The 26,166-nt window shown below is 40.3% G+C and overlaps 2 protein-coding genes across 4 annotated transcripts in view; both read right to left on the bottom strand.

Annotated features, from left to right (window-relative positions):
• Positions 1 to 9,255, bottom strand: part of CEP68 (centrosomal protein 68) — a 25,633-nt gene extending 16,378 nt beyond the window's left edge. The window contains exon 1 of the mRNA XM_032214367.1: positions 9,141 to 9,255. The gene's annotated coding sequence lies outside the window, so the exon portion shown is untranslated. The remainder of the gene's footprint in view (positions 1 to 9,140) is intronic.
• A 5,045-nt stretch (positions 9,256 to 14,300) lies between these two features.
• The window catches only part of SLC1A4 (solute carrier family 1 member 4), a 34,783-nt gene continuing 22,917 nt past the window's right edge, over positions 14,301 to 26,166 (bottom strand). For 2 of the 3 annotated variants that reach the window (XM_032214209.1, XM_032214207.1), the window contains 4 exons: positions 24,750 to 24,983; positions 24,021 to 24,215; positions 22,951 to 23,085; positions 14,301 to 21,325 (listed from right to left, as the gene is read on the bottom strand). In XM_032214209.1, the coding sequence (XP_032070100.1) occupies positions 21,085 to 21,325; positions 22,951 to 23,085; positions 24,021 to 24,215; positions 24,750 to 24,983 (805 nt within the window). In that variant the 3' untranslated portion in view covers positions 14,301 to 21,084. The remainder of the gene's footprint in view (positions 21,326 to 22,950; positions 23,086 to 24,020; positions 24,216 to 24,749; positions 24,984 to 26,166) is intronic. The other variant, XM_032214208.1, reaches the window with a different exon arrangement.

Raw genomic sequence — 26,166 nt, forward strand, 5'->3', positions numbered from 1 at the left:
CCCTCATACAGCCTCTAAAGGAGACTTTTTAACCTCTGAAGTCATCTATAAAACATATCTGTTTAATTTCAGCATCTCAATCACAAATCTGAAACAATGACATAAAACCCGAAACAATGATTTCCCAAGCACTAAGCTTGCATTGTTATGCCCTCTCCTGGGTGCTATCTTCAGTGGGACTGAACTTCATGTGAAGACCCAGTTGATTTTAAACTTGGATGTATGTTCACTTGGGTTGAAGTTCTGGATAGACAGAAGAGAGGAAAAGGAAGCTGTTATGGAGGGCCATGAATTGATTATTTTAGAGCTGATGTTTAACTAATGCTATAAAGCCCTTGCTTAGCACATAGATCCCTTTGAAAGAGACCAAATCTAATGAACTTTGTGCTATTCACATAAGGATTTTATCAGACATCCAATGAACCCAGCATATGTGAAAGTTACATCATGGTTTGCTATAGATGTAATTATTCTAAATACATAGTCTAAATATAATGCATTGTTTAGTACAAAGGCTGATCACAGGTTATTCCTTAAAAGTTATGCTAACAGCAGTTCCAAACTGACTAATGTTTTCTCAGAGCTGATGTCCATATCATCACCACACCGGTGCCAAAACCACACCAGCAGCCTTCAAATCTTTTTCCTGCTTCCTCTTATAAGTTGTAGGAACATCCTCAACTTTGCCCTCCCTATCTGCCATCTCCGGCTGCATTGTCATCAGACAGGAAACACTTGCTTCCATGTTCTTTCAAACAGGGATCTCTGTCAAAACTGGCAATCAAAGGAAAAGGAAGGATGCAGAGAAGGGAAGACAACAATTGGAGATATTCAAAAAGAAACAAAGGAATTGACACTTGCCAAAAAAAAAAAAAAAAAAACACCCAGCCAATCACATTTTGTGGTTCAAATTAAATAATTCACTTCCGCGGGCTGTAGTTTTAAACTCAAATTTCGCTTCTTAAGAAGAAATGAACAACTGGGACTACTGGCCTGGAGCTTAAGAATGAACAAGATAGTGCTCAGTCATGGATTTATTTCTAGAGAAACTGTTGTGTGCGGTCCCCACTAATCAGAGACACTTGTCACCAGTGTGGTCAATGGCAAAGATTAGAAACAAAAGGCCTGGATTTCATCATAGGTAAACATCTTCCAATGTATTTTTTATGTGTGCCTTCTGAAAGAGCAAATCTATCAGGAAGAGTTAAATACAGGATACATCTTCCTGATAGATTTGCTCTTTCAGAAGGCACACATAGTGTAGTCTCTATTGTCATTCTATATCATGTATACAATGAAATTGGTTTTAGCCTCACTGATGTAATCCATGACAACAAATACGAACAACATAAACAGTATAAAGAATAATCCCTATGCAAGTAATTAGGAAAAGAAAAAGAAAAACTAGTCATGAAAACATAAAAAGATGTTGGAAGATGTTTGAAAGCTAGGCCTTTTGTAAACAGCCTCTGTTAAAATGACCATTTTTGTTTCATTCCATGCTGTCTTCGTGTCCTGCCTGTGTACAATCAAAGCTACAGTATTAATGCCTACCAAGTACCACCTCAAATATGGTGTGGCTATTGTTACCTTCCCCAACAATGATCTGCCTCACTACCACATAACATATCTATGCTGTCTGGCAACTGAACAGTTCTCATGCCAGCCCTGCTTATAAAGCTACCCAGGTTTAGGTTTCGTTTTATTTATATGCCGCTCTATTCCCAGCGGGACTCAGGGCGGCTCACAAACCCAAGAGGGGAAGGGAAACACAAGAACTACAAATACAAGCATTTAAAATAACCAACAGACACACAATCGAGAGGGGAAGGGAACTCATCAACCCCAGGCCTGCCGACACAGCCAGGTTTTAACGGCTTTTCGGAAGGCCTGGAGAGAGGTGAGGGTCCGAATCTCTGCGGGGAGTTCGTTCCAAAGGGCCGGCACTGCCACAGAGAAGGCCCTCCCCCGGGTAGCAGCCAGATGGCATTGGCTGGTAGACGGAACCCGGAGGAGGCCAACCCTGTGTGATCTAATGGGTCTTTGGGAGGTAATTGGCAGCAGGCGGTCTCTCAAGTACCCAGGTCCAATACCATGAAGCCCTCAAAGATGCCTCTGCTTCCTGTAGGACTAGGCAGACATCTGAACTAAAGCTCCCACAAGTCTTTGCCATTATCCACGCTGTGTCCCAGGAGGCATCACAATGTTCAGATCTGTGCTAAGTTGATGCTGGCCACATGGACCCCATTTAATCCCCCAGGACTTCGCCAAAGAACTCCTCAGCACATGCTCACAATTATTATGCACCTCAAGGCAAAGTTTTGTCTTCCCTCATATGAGCAGTAACAATGAGTCTTTCTGAACAACAACAGCCTCTTTATGTATTTGCCCATTCCTGCAAGCTAAATCAATGGCAACAAACAGCTCAAATGCTAACCAGAGATTAGCATTCTGTGAAAAATTCAATTCACACTTGGAAAGAGTTGGCAAATGAACTCTCTGGGGAAAGCTACCGGGCAGTGCTGCCTTGTTTCAAAAGAAGGACCCTCTTGTATTACAGCTGGAGGAAGTCTTCCAGATTCTAGACTCTTTGCCCTCTGTTTCTTCCTCCTACGAATGCAAAGCACTGAATTGAAGTGAATGTTATCTAGGCATTCAACTCAGCTTTTGCTTTGCATCAGCACAGTTAAAACAGACAGTTTAAAAAGGAGATTCACACATTCATGGTGGGGGGAAAAACAGCCTCTGTGACTCTATTTAATCTTCAATAAAAGGCAACATGGTAGCAATTGTAGAATAGAAGAAAGACAGCATATGTTCATTTCTAAGGACGTCTACCTAACCACTATGGGGGACTACTGTATGATGAAGTGAGATCCTTTCATCTGGCTCAACAGGCCAGTCCTCTTATTATCAGCTTCGACTCCTCACAATGACAATTATAACATACAGAATATTTAAGGACTCTCCTTACACATGAAAAAAAAACCCAGAATGATAAGCTTTCTTGGGATCTTTTCAGTAGGGATCTTTAAGGACCAAAGCCATCAGAAAAAAGCATCTGATGAAGGCCACCATTCTATTTTTGTTCTACTGTATCTCAAGTCAAACAGCTATGACCCCATGCAGTGGTGGGATTCAAATTTTTTTACTATCGGTTCTGTGGGTGTGGCATGGTGGGCATGGCAGGGGAAGGGTACTGTAAAATCTCCATTCCCTCCCCACTCCAGGGGAAGGTTATTGCAAAATCCACATTTCTTCCCAATCAACTGGGATTTGGGAGGCAGAGAATAGATGGGGGTGGAACCAGTCATAGGTGGTATTTACCAGTTCTCCGAACTACCGTATTTTGCAGAGTATAAGACGCACCTTTTCCCACAAAAGAGGCTGAAAATCTCGGTGCATTTTATACGTTGAATACAGCATATTTTGCATCCCGAAGCCCCGCCCCTTCACAAAAATGGCCGTGCATAGCTTGTAGGAGGCTTTCAGAGAGTTCCTGGGGGCTGGGAAGGGCAGAAATGAGCAAAACCTGGCCTATGTTTTGCTCAATTTTGCCCCCCCCCCAACCCCCAGGAGCATGGCCAAGCTTTCATTACGGAGCCAGGGCACCTCCACCACCACCGCCATCCCAGCCTGGCTTTTTCCGCAGCTTCCAACCTGAGTCTTTCGGAAGTGGCCGCATTGGGCATACGGTGTATGGTTGTACGCTCTGCAGGCAGCTGACCCACAACCATAGTGTGTGCGCCCAGAGCAGCCACTGCCGAAAGACTTGGGTTGGAAGCCATGGAAAAAGCCAAGTTGGGATGGCGGCAACGGCAGAGGTGCCCTGGTTCCGTAATGAGAGCTGGACCATGCATCCTGAGGCTGGGAGGCGGGTGAGCAAGAGCAGAACAGCCAATCATGCAATCCCCCTCTCCAGCCATGCAGAGCGCCATTCACTGGCATTTCGAAGGCACCAAGCCACAGGAGCCGGGCAGCGGCAAACAGGCGCTCACATGGCTTGGCAATACCCTTAGGTCAGTGAATGGCGCTGTGCCCGGCTGGAAAGGGGGTTTCTGGGTGGCTGCTCGTGAGCGTGGTTGCTTCATGGCTGTTGTGTTGCACTGCTGCATCAGGGCAACACAGCCATTCACCCATGAGGCTGTGTCTGGCTCTTTGGGAGCCCGCTCGCAAGAGAGCAGCCGCCCGGCAACGCCAAAACAATAAACCCTCCCCCCATAATAAAGCCCAAGCCATATTTTGTAGGTAAAAAGAAAATAAGACCCTGTCGTATTTTCGGGGAAACACGGTACCTACCTACCTACTTACTCACTCTCTCTCCCTACCTACCTACTGTATTTCTTTCTTTCTCTCTCTCTCTCTCTCCTTACCTACCTACTGTATTTCTCCCTCTCTCTCTCTCCCTCTATCTACCTATCTACTCTCTTCCTAACTGCCTACTATATTTCTCTCTCCCCCCCATCTACCTACATACCTACCTACCTACTCACTCTCCCTACCTTCCCTCTGTATTTCTCTCTCTCTCTCTCTCTATTTCTTTCCCTCTATCCCTCTCCCTACCAAACTACCTACCCTCTTTCTCTTCCTACCTACTGTATTTCTCTCTCTCCCTCTCTCTCTCTACCTACCTACCTACTGTATTACTCTCTCTATCCCTCTATCTACCTACCTACTTTTTTTTTCCAATTTGCCTCTTCAAAACCTTGGTGTGTCTTATACTCCGGTGCATCTTATACTCCGAAAAATACGGTACTCAAAATTTCCTGCTGAATACTACCTCTCATTCCATCTCAAGTAACTCAAGACTGTAAACAAGTTAAGATAACTGGAAGCAAATCAGCACTGAGAATCAAAACATGACAAGATAAAATAATTTTTGACCCTCCATTAGAGATTTTACAAAGAGACAAAATATGTTAACAGGAAGGCCCATGTGCTGTTTTGATACTCTTTGCTGGCAGGCATGGAAAATGACAGAAGATGGGTCAAGGCTGGGAGAACTGCTTGGCTACTTTGGGATGACAATTCATTCCTGATCTCTCCTCCCCCCACCCACACCCACCCTGTGCCAAGGGCAACGTTAGTAAGAATTCTTCCTTTGCCCTCCATAATAGCACTGACTACATGATGTAATGATACAATTATGAAGATAATATAATTTTCAAGTGGCTTTTTAGAAACAAACTGCACACTGCAATCCTAGTATTACAAAAGATAAACGCAAATGAAATGCTTCAAGTATTTTGCATTGCTTGCACAATAAATCTAATGTTCAGCTTAAAGACATGGTGGTGCCAAAGTAATCAGAAAGTTGTAACTCCCAATGATGGCAATCATCTAAAAGTGCAAAAAAAGTAAAGTAAGCAGTTACAGACCTTTATCACAAGCAAGAAACATTAATTACATCTGAATTGGCGCCAAGACTATGTTCAATGCCCTTTTCTAATTATACATTATTTGAGCATCTGTTATTCCACCATCGTGGGAGCTCAAGGTAGTCCAAGGATAGGAATTACAATTAGAAAGAATTAATTTTTATAATCATTCAACAAAAACTTTGAGATTCCCACTGGAACACAGGGTATTAATAATTATTAGTAATAAGTACTGTTTATTTCTCCTGTATTCTTAAAACTACAACAGGCTTCTGTTTATTAAATATGTTCATCATCCATCACGTTATGCCATCGCAGCCAAGGCTACCACCTTAAATGCTAAAGGGGAGAAAACTTCATAAAAATATTTACATCCACACAGACATTTTGCAAATTTTAATGAAAATTATAACTTAAACTGCTCTGGAAACCTATACAAAACTCAATTGCCCATTCATTCTGAATCAACCCACCATTATAAATTGTCCTTTCAATCCTGGATTCACAAATGTAGTTTTGTTTTGTAAACTGAAGATGGAAAAAAAAACCCAATAAGATGTGGAACAGAACTAGCTTCATACTGCTGAAATGTGAATTTTGCTCAGTGAAAAAAGTGACTTACAACCACCCATGGTCATGTGATCAAAATTTGGGCATTTGGCAAATGGCATGTACAGTATTTACAATGCTTGCAATGTTCTGGTTTACATGCCATTTTCAATCTTCCCAGCCAGCTTCCAACAAGCAAAGTCAATGGAGGAAGCTAGTTTCCCTTAACAATTCACTTAACATGATGGAAAAGGTTGTATAATCAGATGTGACTCACTTAGCAACTTAGCTGCATATCATGTATGATATGCTGCTCTTCAGCATTAAGTGATAGCTTGTGTCTTTCACAGCACAAGTATACAAACAGATATCTCAATAAATAAATTCATTCATAACACTTACTGACGTTCAAACTAATATTTGCATCATGACCCAAATGATTTCCATTTAGAAATTATGTATTTTTTAGCAATAGCAATAGTTAGGCTTATATACCGCTTCATAGGGCTTTCAGCCCTCTCTAAGCGGTTTACAGAGTCAGCATATTGCCCCCAACAACAATCTGGGTCCTCATTTTACCCACCTCGGAAGGATGGAAGGCTGAGTCAACCTTGAGCCTGGTGGGATTTGAACAGCCAAACTGCTGAACTGCAGTGCTGCATTTAACAACTGCGCCACCTCGGCTCTTTAATTTAATTTATGTAATTTAAAAATTACATACCCACAAGTTCTATTTTGTTTGGCGGAGTGCCAAAATGATTGCAGTATTAATACCAGTTATTAATGAGTATTGCCTTTTTTTGGAAAATAAGATGCACCTTTTTTCCTCAAAAAAGGGGCTGAAAATCTGGGTGTGTCTTATACATCAAAAAACAGGCCGTTCCCCCCCCCCGCACTCTATAAGGCTATGCATGCAATTTTTTTGACAAAAACAGGCCCGTTTTCGTGAAAAACAGGCCGTATTTTTTGCTCTTTTTGCCCCTCCCCCCCACTCCCAGGAGCACTCTGCAAGCCCCCCCCCAAGGCTGTTCATGCCTTTTATCTGAAAAAAATGGGCCTGTTTTCGTGAAAAACGGAGCGTTTTTCGGAGGTTTGCACAGCACAAAAACTCCCCCCCCCTTTGGAAAGCTCTTTAACTGATGAGAATTACATTGATTAAGTGCTGTGCCAGCAGAAACAAAGTCTTAAGGTTTGTCAGTGATTTCCTTCTCCAGCACATGGATAAATACATCTGGAAACATCTACCTACCTACTCTCTCTCTCTCTACCAACCTACTGTATTTCTCTCTCTCTCTCCCTTTATCTACCTACCTACCTACCTACTTTTTTTAAATTTGCCTCTTCAAAACCTTGGTGCGTCTTATACTCCGAAAAATACAGTATATAAAGAAGTGTCTTGCTATTGGAAAAATATTGAGAAAACTAATTTTCTGGTTTATCCTATAATCCTGGTATTTCATTGTAGAACAGACTCAATCCCACTCAACTTTTTTGAGATCACCCATAATCTACTTTATTTTCTATAGGATTTACCAACTTTAGCAATTCTACAATAAAGTTTGACAGGGGAAGAGAATTATATACCATCCAAGGTAAGACTATGATTTCCACAGTGTGCATTCTTTCACCCCTAGTTAATTCTGATTCAATTTAGGGACAGCAAATAAACTACAGGTAGTCCTTGATTTGCAACCACAATTGAGCCCAACATTTCAATTGCTAAGTGAGACATTTCTTGAGTTTTGTCCCATTTTATGACCTTTCTTGACATGGTTATTAAGTGAATCTCTGCATTTGTTAAGTTAACACCATCATTTGGTTATTAAGTGAATCTTGTTTCTCCATTGACTTTACTTGTCAGGAGGTATGGGGGATGAACACATGACCCCAGGATACTGCAACCGTTATAAATATGAGACCGTTGCCAAGCATCTGAATTTTGATCACATGACCATGGGAGTGTTCAATGGTTGCAAGTGTGAAAAATGGTCATGTCATCTTTTTCAGTGCTGTTGTAACTTTGAACAGTCACTAAACAAACTGTTGTAAGTCAAGGACTACTTGTATTTCCACTTTTTTGGGATAATCAATTTTGCACCTATCCAAAGCTATAACAACTTACTAACAGCTGCATATTACATGGTTTGAAAAGCCGTAAGGATCAGCTTCTGTTCCTTTGTCAGTTCTGTTCAGCCAGATTTAGAAGGGGTTTATGTACAATTTGCATGTCTATAGACTTCTTCCACACACCAATCAAGAACAGTCTAACTGCGCATAAGCAAACCACATTTTCCAGTGTAACACTACATTTTTAGCCATTATGAACAGTTCCCGTAAACTTTTAGGCCTGCTAATTATTTCCTACGCTCTTCATAAAATATCGAATTCTCTTGCACGATAAACAGAGCATCTTCTTTCTCTTTCTTTCATCGTAGACCATTCAACACGGATTAGGTTGAGGGGGAGAGAAGAAAATAAAAGCTTTTGCTTTACAATGCGCCTTCTGTTTTTTTTTTCTTTGCTAACAGAATCGAGCTGCCAATCATTCCCACCCACTAACCAAGCCCTTGGATTCGTAGCGTTCCCGGCATTACTGAAGATTTTTGACGGCCGTCGGAGGAATTCTGTTTCTCGGTGAAAATATTCAGCTCCACAGGTGGCCAACTGCACGATCTGAACTGCCATCCGAAAGACCGCTGGCCCTTAACAAAACTAAGAGGGTCTCGGCCGACAAAGAGGAACGGGATACGGGGGTGTGAGCCACACATACATGCCGTACGCTTTTACCGAAGCAAAATCAAGTGAAGCCAGGCGGAAACCCAGAAGTCCCCCGCCCCGCTCCCTTTTCCATGTTTTGCCCACCCAGCGAAACCTGCTGCTTTCACTTGCAAACAGTTTTGAGATGCCCAAACCGAAGCAGGAAGGCAGAGCTGCAAAATAAAAGCACTCTCCAGTTGCTATCAACTTGCAAGAGTTGCTACACCATTTCCCGCTCGAAATAAAGAGCGGTGGCGTCTGTAAAAGGAAAGCGCGCCCCCGCCGCCCCCAGGATACAGACGATCCATAACTCGGGTGCGCTGGGCCCGATTCTGTTCTCGCAAGATAGAGGGACCATTTCACGCAATCACTACAACAGCAATTTCAGGCCCAGCAAAACTGCTTGGCCCCGAACCCGGAAAGCTGAAAAGCAGGGGAAAGCATAATAATCTTTACCCGGGAGACCAATGAAGGGTCGCTTCTTTCGCTCCTCCACCTAGGAAAGCCTCCGCCGACGGCCGAACCTCCCCCTCCAGTGGCAACAATAAAAACGCTGCTTCGCCCGTGCAAGGCTGTGCGCACGCGCACTCCCGTCCTCCACGGAGCTGCTTCCTTTTCCAATCAGCTCCCTCGGCGCTGAAATTGGATACGCGATACGCGAAGAGCAGGCGGGAAAGCCGCAGTCTCGGCCAATGGAGAGTCTGCTGCTCCCTTGGTTAGACGGGGGTGGGTTGTTGTAAACTCGGACTGCTAGACTCGGGTGTCGCCCCGAGAACTTTTTGGTCTGGGCGGTTTCTCAGTGGGGTGGTCCTTCGCGCCACGAAAAGGAACGAGCGACCTCCCCCCCCCTTGTTAGCTGACGAAGAAAAAAAGAGGCGCAGTGAGGGGGGAGGACATGCATGCTCCAAGCGTCACCCCTCCCCATTTTTGACTTTGCATAGTGAAGGATCAGTAGGGGGGGGGGGAGAGGGCTGCCCCCTCTCTTCTCAAACAAGGCTCCCCTCCCTGCCTCTGCCCATTCCCTCTCTTTTCAAACAAACTCTCACAAATTGAGAGAGTTTGTTTGAATGAAGTGAAGAAACACACACACACACACACACACACACACACAAATTACTCACAATAAAAAATTACTTACAAATTAAATTACAATAATTTTGAATCCCCCCCCTCCCTCCGTCCGACCCACATAGCTTTTCCAGCTGCGTCACAGAGGATTTCAACCAGGGGTGGGGTTCTCGCCCCGTTCCAACCGGTTCGGTTGGAACGGGGCCAGCGGCGTCCTCGTGCACGCGTGCGGTGCACGCATGCGTACTAGCATCTGCGTGACGCTCCAGCTGCTCCTGGACGATTGCGCAGGCGCTGTATGCGTCCTGCGCATGCGTGGAAGCGCAGAACTCGTTAGAGTTAAGCAAGGGTTAAAAGGCGAAAAATTCCTTATGCAAAGGAGGCACGTGGTTCTCACGCCTCCCCCTGCAGTTAGCACTAAGCAGAGTCATCCACTGCTCTGGCAGCAACTACCTCTGCCTTTTTCCTTTAATTTTTCTTTTCTTTTCATCATAACAGTGGTGAGGCCCTGCTTCCCCTGCCTCCCCTGACTGCACGTTCCTGCCAGGTACTTAGATTTGGCCTGCGAGGCCACCCTGGAAATACCACTGGAGTGGTATTTAGTATTTAATTTGTTAATATCTTGCTTCAATCTTTGCTAGCCATCCTGCTATTTTTTTCTCCATCCAATTTCTAGACCACACATAAACATTGGAAGAGGAAAACTGCTATAGAGCAGGATTAGGAAATGGATACCAGTGTTCATGGACTCTCAGTTTGCATATTCTGTATTTGCCTTCAGGAAAGAGGGTAGTAGAATTGTACTTTCTCTGTCAAGCCACAAGGTGGAAGACATACTCCAAGTTGTTCAGTTAATAATAAATTGTGGCTGCTTCCTCATTAGTAGTTTAACAGAGTTGGAAAGGACCTTGAAGGTCTTCTAGGCCAACTCCCTACTCAAACAGGAAACCCTATAGCCATGATGGCGGACCTATAGCACACATGCCACAGGTGGCATGCGGAGCCATATTTGCCAACATGGCAGCCCTCAGCTCCGGCGCGCATCCATGCATTTGCCTGCTGATTTTTGACCTTCCGGAAGGCCAGGAAAATTCTCTCCCCCCTCCCCCAGCTTGCATGGCTCATGTGCGCATGTGGGGGGTCGCCTGAGCATGCGCAGCAGGGGGGGTCACACACGCATGCACAGGTGGGTGGGTGGGTAAGCACGTGCGATAGTGCACACGCACAGTTTTGGCATACCTTTAGAAAAAGGTCAGACATCACTGCCCTATACCATTTTAGATAAATGGTTGTCCAATCTTTTCTTAAAAACATCCAGTGTTGGAGCACCCACAACTTATGGAGGCGTTGTTTCACGGGTTAATTGTTGTAACTGTCAGGAAATTTCTCCTTAGTTCTAGGTTGCTTCTCTCCTTGAATCATCATTTATAGAATCATTGTGTGGCTCTAGAAAGCTTTTCTTCATACTGTTACATTGGCACAGCAGTGACTGGTACTGTAAGATACTGTAAATCACTTGCAAGGAAATAGTCCAAATGCCTGAAACACTGATATGAGTTATTTTGGTATTCAAGCTCTTTTTAGCCACAAAATACAATCCTATTTATTTTTAGTTAGTTTTAAGTCCTGCTGGGCTCATCAGAACTTGCCCCCAGATAAGTAGACCTAGCGATACAGTCTTAAAAGTGCTAGTCATTTATACATGGCAAGGAATGTTTTGCATTAAAGCTGACAGTTCAATTTTCTGAGCTTCAGCTAAAGAAATTGACTCACACACTCACTTCCCTGAAAGATGGAGGCAATACCTGGAATTCTCTAGTACAATTAAATTCTGAAGGATTTCACAGCCACCTCCTTTTGTATTCCATCATACTCTCTCACCCCCTTCCCCAATATCACAAACCCACATTCTGTCTCATATTGACTGTGAAGCTCAAAAAGCAACTAACTAGTTCAAAACGCGAGTCACAATTTTGAGAAAGGCAATTATATACATAGATATAATAAACTATATATTAGCCTTTGAGTGTTGTATAATGCCAACCCATTAAGTTAGTTTGAGCTACACAGATCCAGAACTGAATTAACAAAGCATGATTTCATTAACCATCTTTGAGGACTAAGCAGTAAAAGCTTTCCTTTTAAATATTCACTTTCCTTGAAGTGAAGATAGGTTTTCTTTTTAAATCAGCTTCAGGGTCTGAATATTCTGTTCCATTCATTCAGATGTAGAATTCAGCTGAATTCTACACTTCTCCATACACAAAACCTATTCCAAAATCTTGCCAACTGCTGGGACATATCCAGGCAGTTACCAGAAATCAAGGCACACAAATTCCAGCTGGGGAAATTTCCAGTTGTTATTGTTTTATTCTGATTTGGCTATGCTAATTCATAGTAGGATAAATTATCTCCTTGCTTGCCTTATATGATTTCAAGGTGTCAGGGGAGCTGGCATGTTTGTAGACAATTGCAGATGGTGATTTTGGGGGACTTGAATCGTAGAAGGGTGCCTGATATTAGAAAAAGTCAACTGATTCTATTTTGGGATGGATTCCCAATCTAAGAAATCTAAGCATTTCAGTTTGAGGTAGAAAAGTCAGTTCCTTATCATGGTGACATCAACATGACAAAATCTATGTCATGTTCTGGTTCAAGCACCACCTTTTCATATTTGTGTTGTGACTTTGCATAGGAATATATATGGGGTAGAACACATATTTCAACACATATTTTATCCCCCAGCAGATGCCTGTGCCTTGAGATTTAATATTCAGCTGTATCCTGAATGTAGCTGTGTCCTATTTTGAGTATCAGTTGTCTTATAAGCTACTAGAGCCAATGTGCAAAAAGCATAAACTTCTTTTGCCTGTTAAAACTCAATTTTCTTTTGTTCAAGCTAAGATATGCTAATTTGCAGTTTAGGAAATGGTTAAAGTGACCCCTGTTAATGGAGATTTTTAGGGGCCTTCCATTCATAGACTCCATTTCCTCAAAAGTATTTCCCCATTTTGATACTGAAAGTTATTTTCTATCTCGCTTAGAAGAAACATAGCTGAAGAAAATATATTATTATACACCTTAAGGGGTTTTTTGAAGATTCTTTCCTGTTTATTACAATAGCAATAACAGAGATAATCTTATAGTAATAACATCTTAACACAACAATCAATATATTGTGCTGTGCAAATACTAATAAAAACCCACATTATCTGCTATTGCAGGAAAGATTCCATTATCCCTTGTTTAATAAAAGGAAACTTCCCTTTATTTAGTTGTGTCTTCACAACTTAACAATATTTCCTGTCAATGATAAAATCCCTAACCCTAACACTCCCCCCCAAAAGTGGGTAGAAATGTCTGTGCGTCTTATATAGAGCGAATATTGTGGCAGGGGAGGGGGTTGGTGTAGCACTAATCAGCTGTTCTAGGCGGTGGGGATCGACACTGCCACCCATTCACTGGCAATTCGTGATGAATGGGCATCAGTGAGTGGTGAACAGGATGCGGTGAATGAACAGGACGCAGTGATCCCTGCCGCCTAGAACAGCTGATCAGGGATACTCCGGGAGGCAAATCCAATCACCGATCAGCTGCTTAGCAGCAAAGGCTACAGTGTTCCCTGGCAGCGGCAGCAGTTCAGCTCAGTTGACTGGTGGTGGGTACAACGCAGCGAAGCCCTGACAAGCCACATGCTGGGGCTGCGATAATGTGCTGAAGCTGACCATGCCATTTGCTGCAAGGACACTAGCAAGATGAATACCCGGATGGATGCTGGGAGGAAAGATTTTTTTTTCTTGTTTTCCTCTTCTAAAACTAATGTGCATCTTATAGTCCGGAGCACCTTATAGTCCAAAAATATGATACCTACGTATAGCTGGCTTGACTAAGGCAGCTGTATTCCTTACAAGTCACCTTCTATAGAAAAGATAAATCTGAGGTTCTATAGTGATGAAAACCTTGACATGAAGAGAATTTAGCCTCTTTCCTGGGCCTGTTTTTGTCCTTATAATGCTGACTCTGCCCCTTTTGAATGTGAAGAGATGTGTCATTTGTATTGCACCCCACAGTTGTCCTTAGCAACACTCAGAGATGACTAGATAAATTTCCATTACCATAGCTCTGATTATGAAAATGTCAGAATATATTATCAAGTTCTAAGAATACAGGCAATCCTTGACTTGCAACCATTCATTTAATGACTGAAGTTACAACGGCATTGAAAAAAGTGACTTCTGTTTTTCACACGATCACTGCAGCATCCCCAATACTCATGTGATCAAAATTAGGAAGTTTGGAAACTGGTGTGTATTTATGATGGTTGCAGTGTTCTGGGAGCATATGATCACCTTTTGTGACCTTCTGATGAGCAAAGTTCATTTAAAAACTGTAGTAAAAAAGATGATCATAAAATGTTGCAAAACTCACTTAACAACTGCTGAGCCCACCAATCAAAATTTTGGGTTGAATTCTGATTCTAAAACAAGGACTACCTGTAATGTTACATAATGGAATACATATTCTTTTTCCAATAATGACAAATGTTCATTCAGTCTAAAGGGTTTTATTTCAGATTCAGAAAAACTGTGAATAATTAACACAAGATTCGTCGAATGTCAAGTTACAAAATAATTAAACATAATTCTCTGCACTGCTTTCCACCAAAACAGTTAGGAACGGTTGGGGGTTTTTAGAAGTGGAAAAACAGTTATCAACTCTAGTCACATATTCATTTTCATTTTTTTATATACATATACACATTTGATCCTTGATAGTGATGACAACCTTACTGAGATGCATGATCAAAATTAGGAGCATGCAAAATGTTTCAAATTTGAACTACCGGTACTTCTAGTCGAAATTCCCATCTCAAGAGTGAAATGAGCTGTTTTTATTATTGTCAATACAACTTTTACAATATTTGGAAATTGGAAATACAATATTTCTGAAACAACTGAACAATCCCATTTTGCATTTGAAACATTTTGAATCTTTTATATTCGAAGTGAAATGCTCCAAAGACAAAATGATTTGAATTTGAAATATTCTGCATGCCTGCAAACAAAATACATATTGAGAACATTACATTCAGAGACAGAAAACAATACTTAGGAAATGGAGTGGTTAGCTGTTGCTGACATACATTATTCTATAATCCTGATAAAGCACTGTTCTACAATGCTTTATCTAATTTCAGATTTGAAATCTAACATTTATATTCCTGTAAAATAGAACAGACAATGTGTTTTCTCAGGAGTTCAGACCCAGGGCTAAACTAAGTATCTAACTAAGGATCTTGAGAAGAAATACATGGGATGAACAGCACTGTGAATAAAACACAGGTAAAGCAGCACTTTAGGTACAACACAATAAGGCAGGTGGTGTCATCATCGCTTATGTCTAATATCATAGAGTGAAGATTTCCTTATCCTACACAGATTCCAGATCCACCTTTGGTTCACAGTCTCCACCTTTGTATTATGCAGCTGTTCATTTTCATTACAGCAAAGCACGTCCACATTCTACTTGACTTGGATTAGAAACTTCAGTACAGAAAGACACAAGTGGCAATGTAGGGTAGTATAATCTATCACTAGTATTTGAATTGAAGAGTACATCGTAAGGGACACAGTTTAAAGATACATATTAATGAAAGCTAATCAGAATAGCTCACTGTAACTGTAAATACAGAACCATATTTCTCCTTATTAACAGACAGCTTAGTTGCTCTAAATGATTCCATTAATTGGAGGAGGGGCTGTTGTTGCATATTAAGGTAAGGTAGAAGTATATTAGCCAATTTAATGTGATAACCGTTCCATCTGGTCATAAGAATTTTATTCAGATCTTGGTAGAAGCTGACATTCAGCTGTGCCAGTGAGAAAAAAATAAGAAAGCTTCTCAATGTTGTAAAAAATATAGTCCTGTTTGATGATTCCTCATGTGAGATAATCTCCCCTAGTATTATATTGAGCAATTAGAGCATTTCTGCACCTAGTTTTGGCATCATTGCCACAGCAATACTGTCCTCCTTGTTTTCAGTGACATTTTTCTTCGACAATTCAGCCAGTGTTCTTTTATTAAGCTCTCCAATCACCAATCTCCAATCACCAATGTATTTGCCATGGAACCCTGGGGATAGGTAGCTTAGGCCCACCACCCAAAGTTTTCCTTTCTCCTTGCTCTCAAGCAACTACAGGAAAAGGCAAAGACGGCAGTGGGAATCTGATATTGGAGTAGCAGCTGGGTTTTTTTTTTTTAGAGGGTTTTTGTTGGGGGGGGCGTGCTCAATAGCAAGGGAATGCACTGATGGTTCAGTGTAAATTCTGGGAATGAGAATAAACACAATGAAGATTGAACACAAAGTCTAATTAGAGTAATATCCTTTTTTAGCCAAGCTAAAAAAATGGAATAGCAAGAGGAAAAAACACAAGCTGATAGCCTATTTTTAATTAGTGTTAAGATGGAATTTGGGAGGAGGATGAAAACTTGCAAATTAGGGCCTCAACACTATCACAACAAAATCTGCTGTGCAGTATCTGTGCCTAGAATGTCAGCATTTTTTTAAAAAGCTGATCACCCAATTAAAAAATATGTAATTATTTTCCAGCTTTGTTTCACCTGTTTATAGTAACTTTAAACACGTTAGCACACAGAATATAAATCTATAAATCTCCATCTCATTCCTGCTTATAATCAGCATGATTCTCTTACAATTTTCAGCAGCCCAATTTAGAGTTCCTAAAATGCTGTACAACGGATTTTAAAAATTTTTAATCAATCCTCTGCTTCACTTTTAAATTTTGATTTACTTCCACATTCCCCATTTTGATAAATTAATGAATATTTCATTCTAGCTGTTTAAACCTATCTAAATGAAATGAGAAAAATAAAAAAAACAGAAAATTGAAATATCACACACTGCAATGGACACCTGAAAAATTAGAATTTGTACACTGCAAGTGCTAATATGATACATTAGGAAGGAGCAGTTTAAATAGTCAAGATTGCTGGCATCTTTTGAAGTAACTTTTATGCCACTGATATCAATAAGGGAGGCATCAAAACTCATTAGTATAGCATATGTTTTATCCACACAAACTCCTATGGGTAAATTCCTGATGTCTCTTAATTTAAGTAATAATAATAATGTATCATATACAATATAGACTCTTACATAGTCTATGTCATTTTGCCTTATATGCATTATTTTTTAGGCATTACTGAGTTTCAAGCAATATGACACTTCGACCTGAAGATCGATATATCATCCATATGCAAAAAAACTCAGTTACATTTACTCGTTAGCAAAGTACAAAAGTACAAATTTCTCAATGGGAACAGGACAGGAAGGATATGCTAACCTTGAATTTGGTCCAGGGATTGTCCAAAAGCTAAATAAAAAATAATCAGTAATGAAAAAGACCTGTTCTACTCAGTTGCCTGCTCTTTGCCAGCGTGATTTTCCTCCCCCACCCCCTTTTTGGTACCATTAATAAACAATCTGATAAAAGAAAAGGCAATATTATTTTATAAAATAAATCAGGGGTAGAACATTGATTCATTTTCTGTAATTATGCTGGTAGTGACCCAAGATCTGAACTGAGGAGGCTATTGAGAAACACCTGCTTTCTCTCTCTTCTCTCTCTTTTCTTTCTCTCTTTTCTTTTTCTGGATACTATTGTCAATAAATTGCTGTCAAACCAGTCTTCGGTTCGGCCACTATAAAAATATGGAAAAAAAATAGCTTTACTAGATAAAAGAGATTCCCCAAGGGCATTTATATTGTGAGCAGTAATCAAAGCTCTCAACCAATCTGGCTTTTCCATTTGGTAAAATAATTTGCTGCTTAAATGCCTCACACTGTTACTGTACATATTCATGCTTAATACTGTGTTGTGTTAGATAGGTCACATTTCTGATGGTAGCACCAAGAGCACCTTTGATTAGACCTTCCTAATTTTTGTGGTCATTAATGACAAGTTGTATTTTGAGAGGCAGGCAGGTTGTACTGTCAATCAAGGCTCACAGATATTTTTCGTTCCAATATGTCTACTCTTGCTGGCACAATGGTCTGGTTGTCTCAATAATCACTGGGATTACATTATTAAAAAGCCCTCAAATAAAACAATACTAAGCTGCTATAGAAGACATTATTAGTGCTCTCGAAGGCATATTTTTTACATAGCAGATTTTTTTTAAAGTAAAAGATATGTCCAACTAGGATCTTAAGAGGGATTCCTTGGGTATGTTCTTTTTGTGAGAACTAAAATTACATATTTGCATTTGCAACTCCTTTTTGCAGTTCCTACTCAGTTTCTGCTTTCCAGTGCCTAAAATGACATAAAAAGCTGAACAAGAATTCCTTTCTCTATAGAGAAAAAAATACTATGTCTGGAGTTTTACAGCTAAGGAAAAAACATTAAGGGGAAAAGGTATGAAAACTATTCCATGGCGTAATAAGTGAACAGGGAGAAATTTCACGTCTCACACGATACTAAAAACAATACTTTCCTCCAATTAAAGTAAAAGTTGCGAGGTTCAAGATCCACAGTTGACTTTACTGATTTTGAAATCCTGCACATACATTGTAACTACTGCTCAAAGTGTGCTAAATCTGTTGCAGGAAGTAAATCAGTATTCTATGTGCTGATTAATTATTTCCTGCACACCTATGCAAGTGGGCAAGATGGATTATAATTCACAAATTCCAAAACAAGATGCAAAATGATGCCAGGATAAAGAGAAATATTTTCTTTCTCTATGAGCAGATCCTCTAAAACAGTATTTTCTTCACGTTTGGGAACTTTAAGGTATGTGGACTTCAATTTCCAGAATTCCCTAGCCAGCTGACTGAGGAATTCTGAGAGATGGAGTCCACACATCTTAAAGTTCCCAAATGTGACAAACACTGTTGTAAAGGAGGCTAAGTGCTTTTCTACCACTACAAGTCAATCTAGTCAGTCAGCTCAAAACTTCTCCTTTGTAAGAATGCCTGTTTCCTGAAAATGTACGCTCAGCAACTGAAACAAAGGATAGATGCAATCTTATGACTTAATGATTATCTAACTGAACAGTAATAGGATTATCTAGATTATGACTCTGTTGCAAGAGGACCTGCCATTCTGACTGGCAGCAATACAAACAGGTCAGGTTTAACTGACTGGCCTGCCCAAAGAATAGAGATTCCTGTGTCAGCATTTGCTACATCAATTGGTAAGAATACTTCATAATGTGTTTGTCTGGTTAATACAGGAAGAGAAAAAGATACTACTATATTTATTATGTGCTCACATTGAAAGAATGGGTACAGTGGGATAAACATATAACCCATTCAAAAGGCTTCCTTTATAGTTACATAAAGTTGCTTTATAATTTATAAGGACAACAGTTGTTGTTTCTGGAAAGGTAAATATTTATCAAAACAATCCTTTGCCCTTCAACCAAAGGTGTTTATGATTAAAATCTGACTCCTCCTCCTCTTTTTTGATTCGGATTAATCCCATTTACTTTATTCTATATTCTGAATTTGGAGTTCATCAGATTGAAAATGGCAAATTAGAACAAATGACATAACATGCTAAGAATTCTGGGAACTGGAGTTGTGGCCCATCTGGGAGGCATCAGGTGAGTTGTCTTTTCCTGCCCAGGGCTTTAAGGTTAAATTTGCAGGTGGGAAATTATAACATATTATATCCTTTTGAAAAATATTTTCATACTGGGACAAAGACAGGTAATATTCCAAACAACTTTAAATAATGGAATTGAATTTCTGACTGCCAGAAAAATGTCTGAAGAGTATCTCTTATGCAAGAAGATTAAAGACCAGAATTGTGTGATTACTTGTCAACACATATCCTCTTGAAAGTAATGGTGGAGTGAGGGAAAAGCAACAAATGAAGCTTCATGATTGTTACCAGGCTACATTTAAGCACCCATTTAAATGTACTTTTATGTAAAATATTTGAAGCTTAACACTGGATGTTTTATATATATATTCTACCCACATTTGCAATATGATTTTATTTGTTATGCATAAAGAAAAAAATATTGGTCATTATGTCACCAGGCACTAAATAAGCATGGAGTTAATCTGTTCATGAATTGATAGAAACACAATTCATATACCTACTGGTTTTGGGGTAATACATATCAGATGCAGCTTGTCCTTTTGATAAACAATTTATCTTAGGTCCAGTTATAAATGCTCAAAAGGATCATTCTAGCTACAATGTCCACTAGGTGTATTGGGCCTACAAATCTGAAAATTCTAGCCAGCCTTCCATTGCCAATGAAGAGTTCCAATTTGGGACAGTTCTAAGCAGAAAACATTAAAAGCCATAAGCCATACAATATGCTGATCCAGAACAAAGATAATCTCTCGCAGCACCACCTGCAGACATGACATCAAGCTAGGAAACTAGAAATCAATTCCTGCTTTGTAGTAATAGTAGTACATATTCATCCTGGCCATTCATTGATATTTCTTTCCAGGAACAACAATCAAGCATTAATATAAATTGCTGAGGGTGTCTCAAAAGCAATTTAAACTTCATGTGTAACAAACAATTATGAAAGTTGCAACCCAACTTTTGAAGAGAAAGGCAATGGTTCAGCTTCTTGCTTTCTTTTTTGGTCCAGTAAGGTTTGACATGCAGGAAGGTTCAGGAAGAGAGCAATAAATTATAATGGTCCTTTTCAGGCTAATCTGGACTGGTGGCCCTTAGTTACTGTATATACTGTATATATCTGATAACGTATTAGTTTAATTCTATTCTCCCTCAAAAGGGTTTGCTTCTCTGACTTATCAAACTAGAATAAAGAGTTAGGTCCCACAAACTATATCAATCAAAATAAACTGATCCCTTAAGAATATCTTTCAAACAGTCATGCAGGCTCGATGCAGTAAAATTGCAAGAAACTCCATTTCATTCCTGTATAACTTCAGTTAATAAGACATTCCCAAAATCTCTGAAATTTCACAGTCTATCTTATAAAGTGGGCTTTAATTTTTATTTCATAACAAGAAGAAATTGTCTAGGATGGCTGTCATTCACTTACTACATTTGTCTTGCATATGTTACTCATATACACATAAGGATGCAGCAGCACTTTTTGTACCAACTAAAGTTTTCATTCTTGTCCCTCTCACACACAAACACACATATAGAAGCTTGCACATATTTTGTAGTCTGTGGCTGTTACCACTGTGTTCTGTGCCATCAGAATGGAAGAGGACATGCCTGCTTAAAGTCAGGGGGGCATACAGACTCTATTCAACAAGTACTTTCTAAATTACAGTGCCCATAAAGTGGTCTCCACTCTTTTATATTCATAGGACTGAATCATTAGATGTTGGATCTTGAGAGCTAGATGGTGGAGGGGTGACAGCTTGAACCTTGTGTGTTACCAGAGGTGATGTTTCCCCATCAGCCTTGGTGTTTGGAATGGCTTCCACCTGGACATCGCTAAGTTCTGTGTCTTTCTCCTTCGTTTCTTTTGGATTCAGATAATCAAGAATACCTGCTCCAAAGGCGTCACCTTCAACGTTAACAACTGTTGTGGTCCGGTCCCTGATCAATAGGAAAAACATGGAAACGTTTTCACTGGTGTTAATGAAATGCATATGTAAACATTTGCAGTGGCTCAGACTACCTTTAAAAGCAATAGGTTTGAGAAGTGTTCATTTGCCATCTTCTATATTAACAGTGATCTGTGTTCAAAACTAAAAATATTGTTTTCCCCCCAAAATAAGACAGGATCTTTTGACCGCCCGCCGCCCCCCCCCCAAAAAAATAAGTGCTTGGCCTTATTTTGGGGGAGGTCTTATTATTTTTGAGGTGCAGGAGGAGAGTGTGGTCACCTCATGGCTGCTATTGTGTTGCAATATTTTGGGAGGGCTTATTTGTGGGGGAGAGATATTTTAGCACATGCGCTCAAAAGCCCGATTGGACTTATAATCCGGGGAGGCCTTATTTTCAGGGAAACAGGGTATCACAAAGCACAGCAAGCAAAGATGCTTTTTAAAAAGCTCTGTCCTATTCTCCATAAGCAAAAGTTAAGATCAGAAACTCAGCCTGAACAGTTTGCTGAAGGAGAATGTAGTACTGTCCTGTATCCATCTGTTCATCATTTTTTCTGGCCAGCAAGGTGAGTGTTTCCTTTTTGCTGGAGTACGTGCTTGTAAAATTGGGAACTGGCAACTCTTTTTAAGACCCTACCTTCAATTTTAAACATACTCCGCCAAGATATTTTACCATCATTCTGAGGAAAAAGAACCTAAACAAATATTACATCCTCCCTGGGAAGTTTTGATGCTTCAAAAGTTTTCTTGGAGCAAAACTCTGTTTCTTGTTTAGAACAGTGGTTCCCAAACTTGGCAACTTTAAGACTTGTGGACTTCAACTCACAAGTCTTAAAGTTGCCAAGTTTGGGAACCACTGGTTTAGAATAATTCTGTCCATCCTTTTCCTGACATGAGGAATATTAACATCCTTTGCATTTAATTGAATGTAACTTTTACAGCAGTTATGGCTTAGCCCAAATAAAAAAATACTTGTGCCTTGAAATGCAGCCTCTCTTTCATCTCATGCAATAACAACAAAAAAAACCCACTGTAAAATCTCCCCACCCCAAGAAAAGGGATGTAATTTTTGTATCATGTATCATGGGATACATAGAGAGCCGAGGTGGCGCAGTGGTTAGAGTGCAGGACTGCAGGCCACTTCAGCTGACTGCTATCTGCAGTTCGGCGGTTCAAATCTCACCGTCTCAAGGTTGACTCAGCCTTCCATCCTTCCGAGGTGGGTGAAATGAGGACCCAGACTGTGGGGGCAAAATGCTGACTCTGTAAACCGCTTAGAGAGGGCTGAAAGCCCTATGAAGCAGTATATAAGTCGAACTGCTATTGCTATTGCTATAGTTTTTAATAGCTAATTTCCTCTGCTCATCCCCCTCTCAACTTCAGACAGCTTTTGTGATCGGAATGGAAAAAGATGCAGATCAAAAATTTAGAGCAGTGAGTTTCTTACTCCCTTCAGCAGTAATCAACAAATTCTGCTGTGTGGTTTGCAACTGCTCCCTTCTGGATGAAAGTACTTTTTAAAGGTTGCCCTTACAAGGGGTTATTAAGACTCTTGATACGTTGACAGCCACTATATCCAAAGAGTTAACATACACACATGTTGTGTATACTCACACAATCCAGTCCACAGCCAATATGAGAGAGATGTCATTTGTGGGAAGTCCAATAGCCTCCAAGATAATAGCTATGGTTAAAACTCCTCCAGCTGGAATTCCAGCAGCTCCCACACTGGAAGCAGTGGCAGTAACCCTGTCAATAAAATTATTTTTGGCTATGTTGAAATTTCATATATGTATTAAAATAACACAGAATCATATTCAAAGTTTATTTTCTGTACTCAGGACTCTACACTGATGCCATGCAATGGAGATAGACTGTTTGTACAACTTGCCATTGTACATCCTGCAAATCAGTAGTTGCATCAAGTTTGGGTGTAAAACTGATCAAAATTACTAAAATGATTCAGAAGGGACTTAATGACATTTCTACTTGCTGCTTCCTTTTGCATTGCCACCCACAGCACTGTCAGGCCAAGTATCCCTTTAGGCTCTTATTCTCTACATCACAATAAACTATAATCTCCTTAGAAGGAGAATGTTGAATGTTGAATGTTGAATTTATTTATATGCCGCCCTTTTCCCCCCGAAGGGGACTCAGGCTCACAACTCAACCAGGGAAGGGGGATACAAACAGAAAATTAAAATGACACAGAAACAATACATAATTTAAAATACACAACAGTCATACCAATTCGAGACGGGGGCAATAGTTCTTAGCCCCAGGCCTGTCTGAACAGCCAGGTTTTAAGGGCTTTGCGGAAGGCCTGGAGGGTGGTGAGGGTTCGAATCTCCATGGGGAGTTCGTTCCAGAGGGTCGGAGCAGCCACAGAGAAGGCTCTCCTCCGGGTAGTCGCCAGTCGACACTGGTCGGCGGATGGAATTCGGAGGAGGCCTAATCTGTGGGATCTAATCGGTCTAGTGGAGGTAATTGGCAGCAGGCGGTCTCTCAAGTACCCAGGTCCAATACCATGAAGGGCTTTAGAAAAGTGTGACTCCTTTCAGCATTTCCCTGAAGGACATAATTTGTAATTTATGCTTCAACCAAAGTGCAATGTGGCAGGCTAGAAAGAATCAAATAGTTTCTGATTCTTCTGATGCACCTGAGCAGTGGACACTATCACTTACAGAATGGTAAAGATCTGTCCAATATTGAGGTCGACGTTGTTCAGTTGAGCAATAAAGACAGCAGCTATACACTGGAAAATAGCAGCTCCGTCCATATTCACAGTAGCCCCAATAGGCAGAATAAATCTACTAATCCTTTTGTCTACTTTGTTGTTATCTTCAATGCATTTGATCATTGATGGAAGAGTTGCAGAGCTAGATGTGATCAAGGAAGAAGCACAAGAACGTCAAGTCCAGCAATGTTCCTGCAGTCCAAAATATAAGCATTTGTCTGTCAGCCTAAATAGATAATGTAACATTCCAGATACGGGCTGTTCCTGAAAATTAGGACAAAAGATTCTACTTTATTCATTTCCAAAACAAATGCCTGAATCTTATGAGAAAAAATAAAAAGGGAGTTTTATTATACATTTTTATTATTATGTCCATTTCAAGTTTCTATTATGTCTGGTTTAAAGAAACATTTTTACAGTCAAGCACCTTAGTATTCTCAAATTGTTACTTTCCGCACCCTGTAAGATACTATAATATAGCCATTAAAACCTTTGCCATCAAGCCATATTTTTCCATATAGCAACACAGACTATCTATACTCCATTCTAAAAGTCTGCCTTACATTTTAATAAATGTAAAGTCCCTTGTTTTACAAGAAAAGCCAAGTTACATTATTACCCTAAATTCAAACAATGTCATCCTCATTTCAGAAATAGAAGCAAAAAATCCACCAACCTGGAACAAGTAGCAAATGCTGTGGTGAAAGGAGTTATAAGTCCTAACAGAAAAGTGAAAGGGTTTTTGCGTGTAACTGCAAAATAAATAAGTGGTAAAATAATCCCTCCATGAATAATATGGCCAAGAATTGATGCAAAGATGTATTTTCCAAGGCTTGTCACCAGCAGGATAATATTATCCATTTCCACAATCTTGCTTCCAACTAGAAATGTAATGCCAAGTGGTACATACCTGAAAAGGAAGCACCGAGTGTTACATTGAATGCTAAATAAAATTCTAATTTTTGACAGAATGAAAATGAAAAAGTCAGTGATTTCTGAAACCCACACTACAGGCCTCAATAAAGAATAAGCATCAGATTGTCATACAAAATTTCCCTTGGTAAATTGAATCTTTATCTCTTTTTCTGTTGTGGGACATTTATTTGCACATTTGCTACTACTCTTGAGAGAACCAATTAAACTGAACCAATTAAAGCATCAGCAGTGAACACATGTATTTCATATTCAAAGGATAATGGTGTGAATGAGGGTTATTTTCATAAATAATGATTTAAGTAATATGTTACGATGAGCAGAGAAGTAAATGGTATAAAAAGTGATCAAATCAGAAGAGACTGTTTTATAGCTTTTGGGTTGAACCAGAGGTGGGTTCCTTCCAGATCGGCCCGGTTCAGCCGAGTAGGTAGTAACTCGGCTAGCCACCCCCGAACTGGTTCGATCAGCAGTGCCTTAGGTGCTGCCATCTTGTTTTTTCCTTCTGCGCATGCGCAGCATTTTTTACTACTGTGTATGCGTGCATAGTGCGCATCAAGTGTGTGCGTGTCCAAAGTGCGTCCCTGAGCAAACCAGCAGTAGAAGAAGCTGGAACCCACCCTTGGGTTGAACATATGTAAGTTGAAGAAACAGATTAATTTGGTCCAAACTAGATTTTGTTTGGACCAAATTAATGGACAGAGGTTGTTTTTGAATATGGAAGGACAGATGCATGTGAGAGATGGAAATTTAACACCTTTATTGTGGAGATTTCCCAGGCCAAAAAAGCACCAGAATTGCCCGACTTCTAGTTCTTGGTCTGAGGAATTTGTGTAGTGAAGTGATGGCTTGAATGACAAACCAATTGAGTGGCAATGAAAAGCAGAGTTCTAACCATGGTTGCCCTTCTAGCAGAAGCTGTGAGTGTTGAAGGACCCTCCAAATAATGAACCTGGCCATTCAGACACAATGATACTGACAGCAACTCATTTGAGTTCAGCTTAGTCTTTCTCATCCAGATTCTTACAGTCTCCAGACATTTGGCTAGAATATCAATAGCATCATCCTATGCCTCAGAGGTGACAATGTAAAGTTGGTATATCAACCAGCTTTATTTGGTTGATTATATCACACTCCAAATGCCAAACATTCACTTCTGT

Source organism: Thamnophis elegans, chromosome 3 (assembly GCF_009769535.1).
Source record: "Thamnophis elegans isolate rThaEle1 chromosome 3, rThaEle1.pri, whole genome shotgun sequence".
NCBI classification, from domain to species: Eukaryota; Metazoa; Chordata; class Lepidosauria; order Squamata; family Colubridae; genus Thamnophis; species Thamnophis elegans.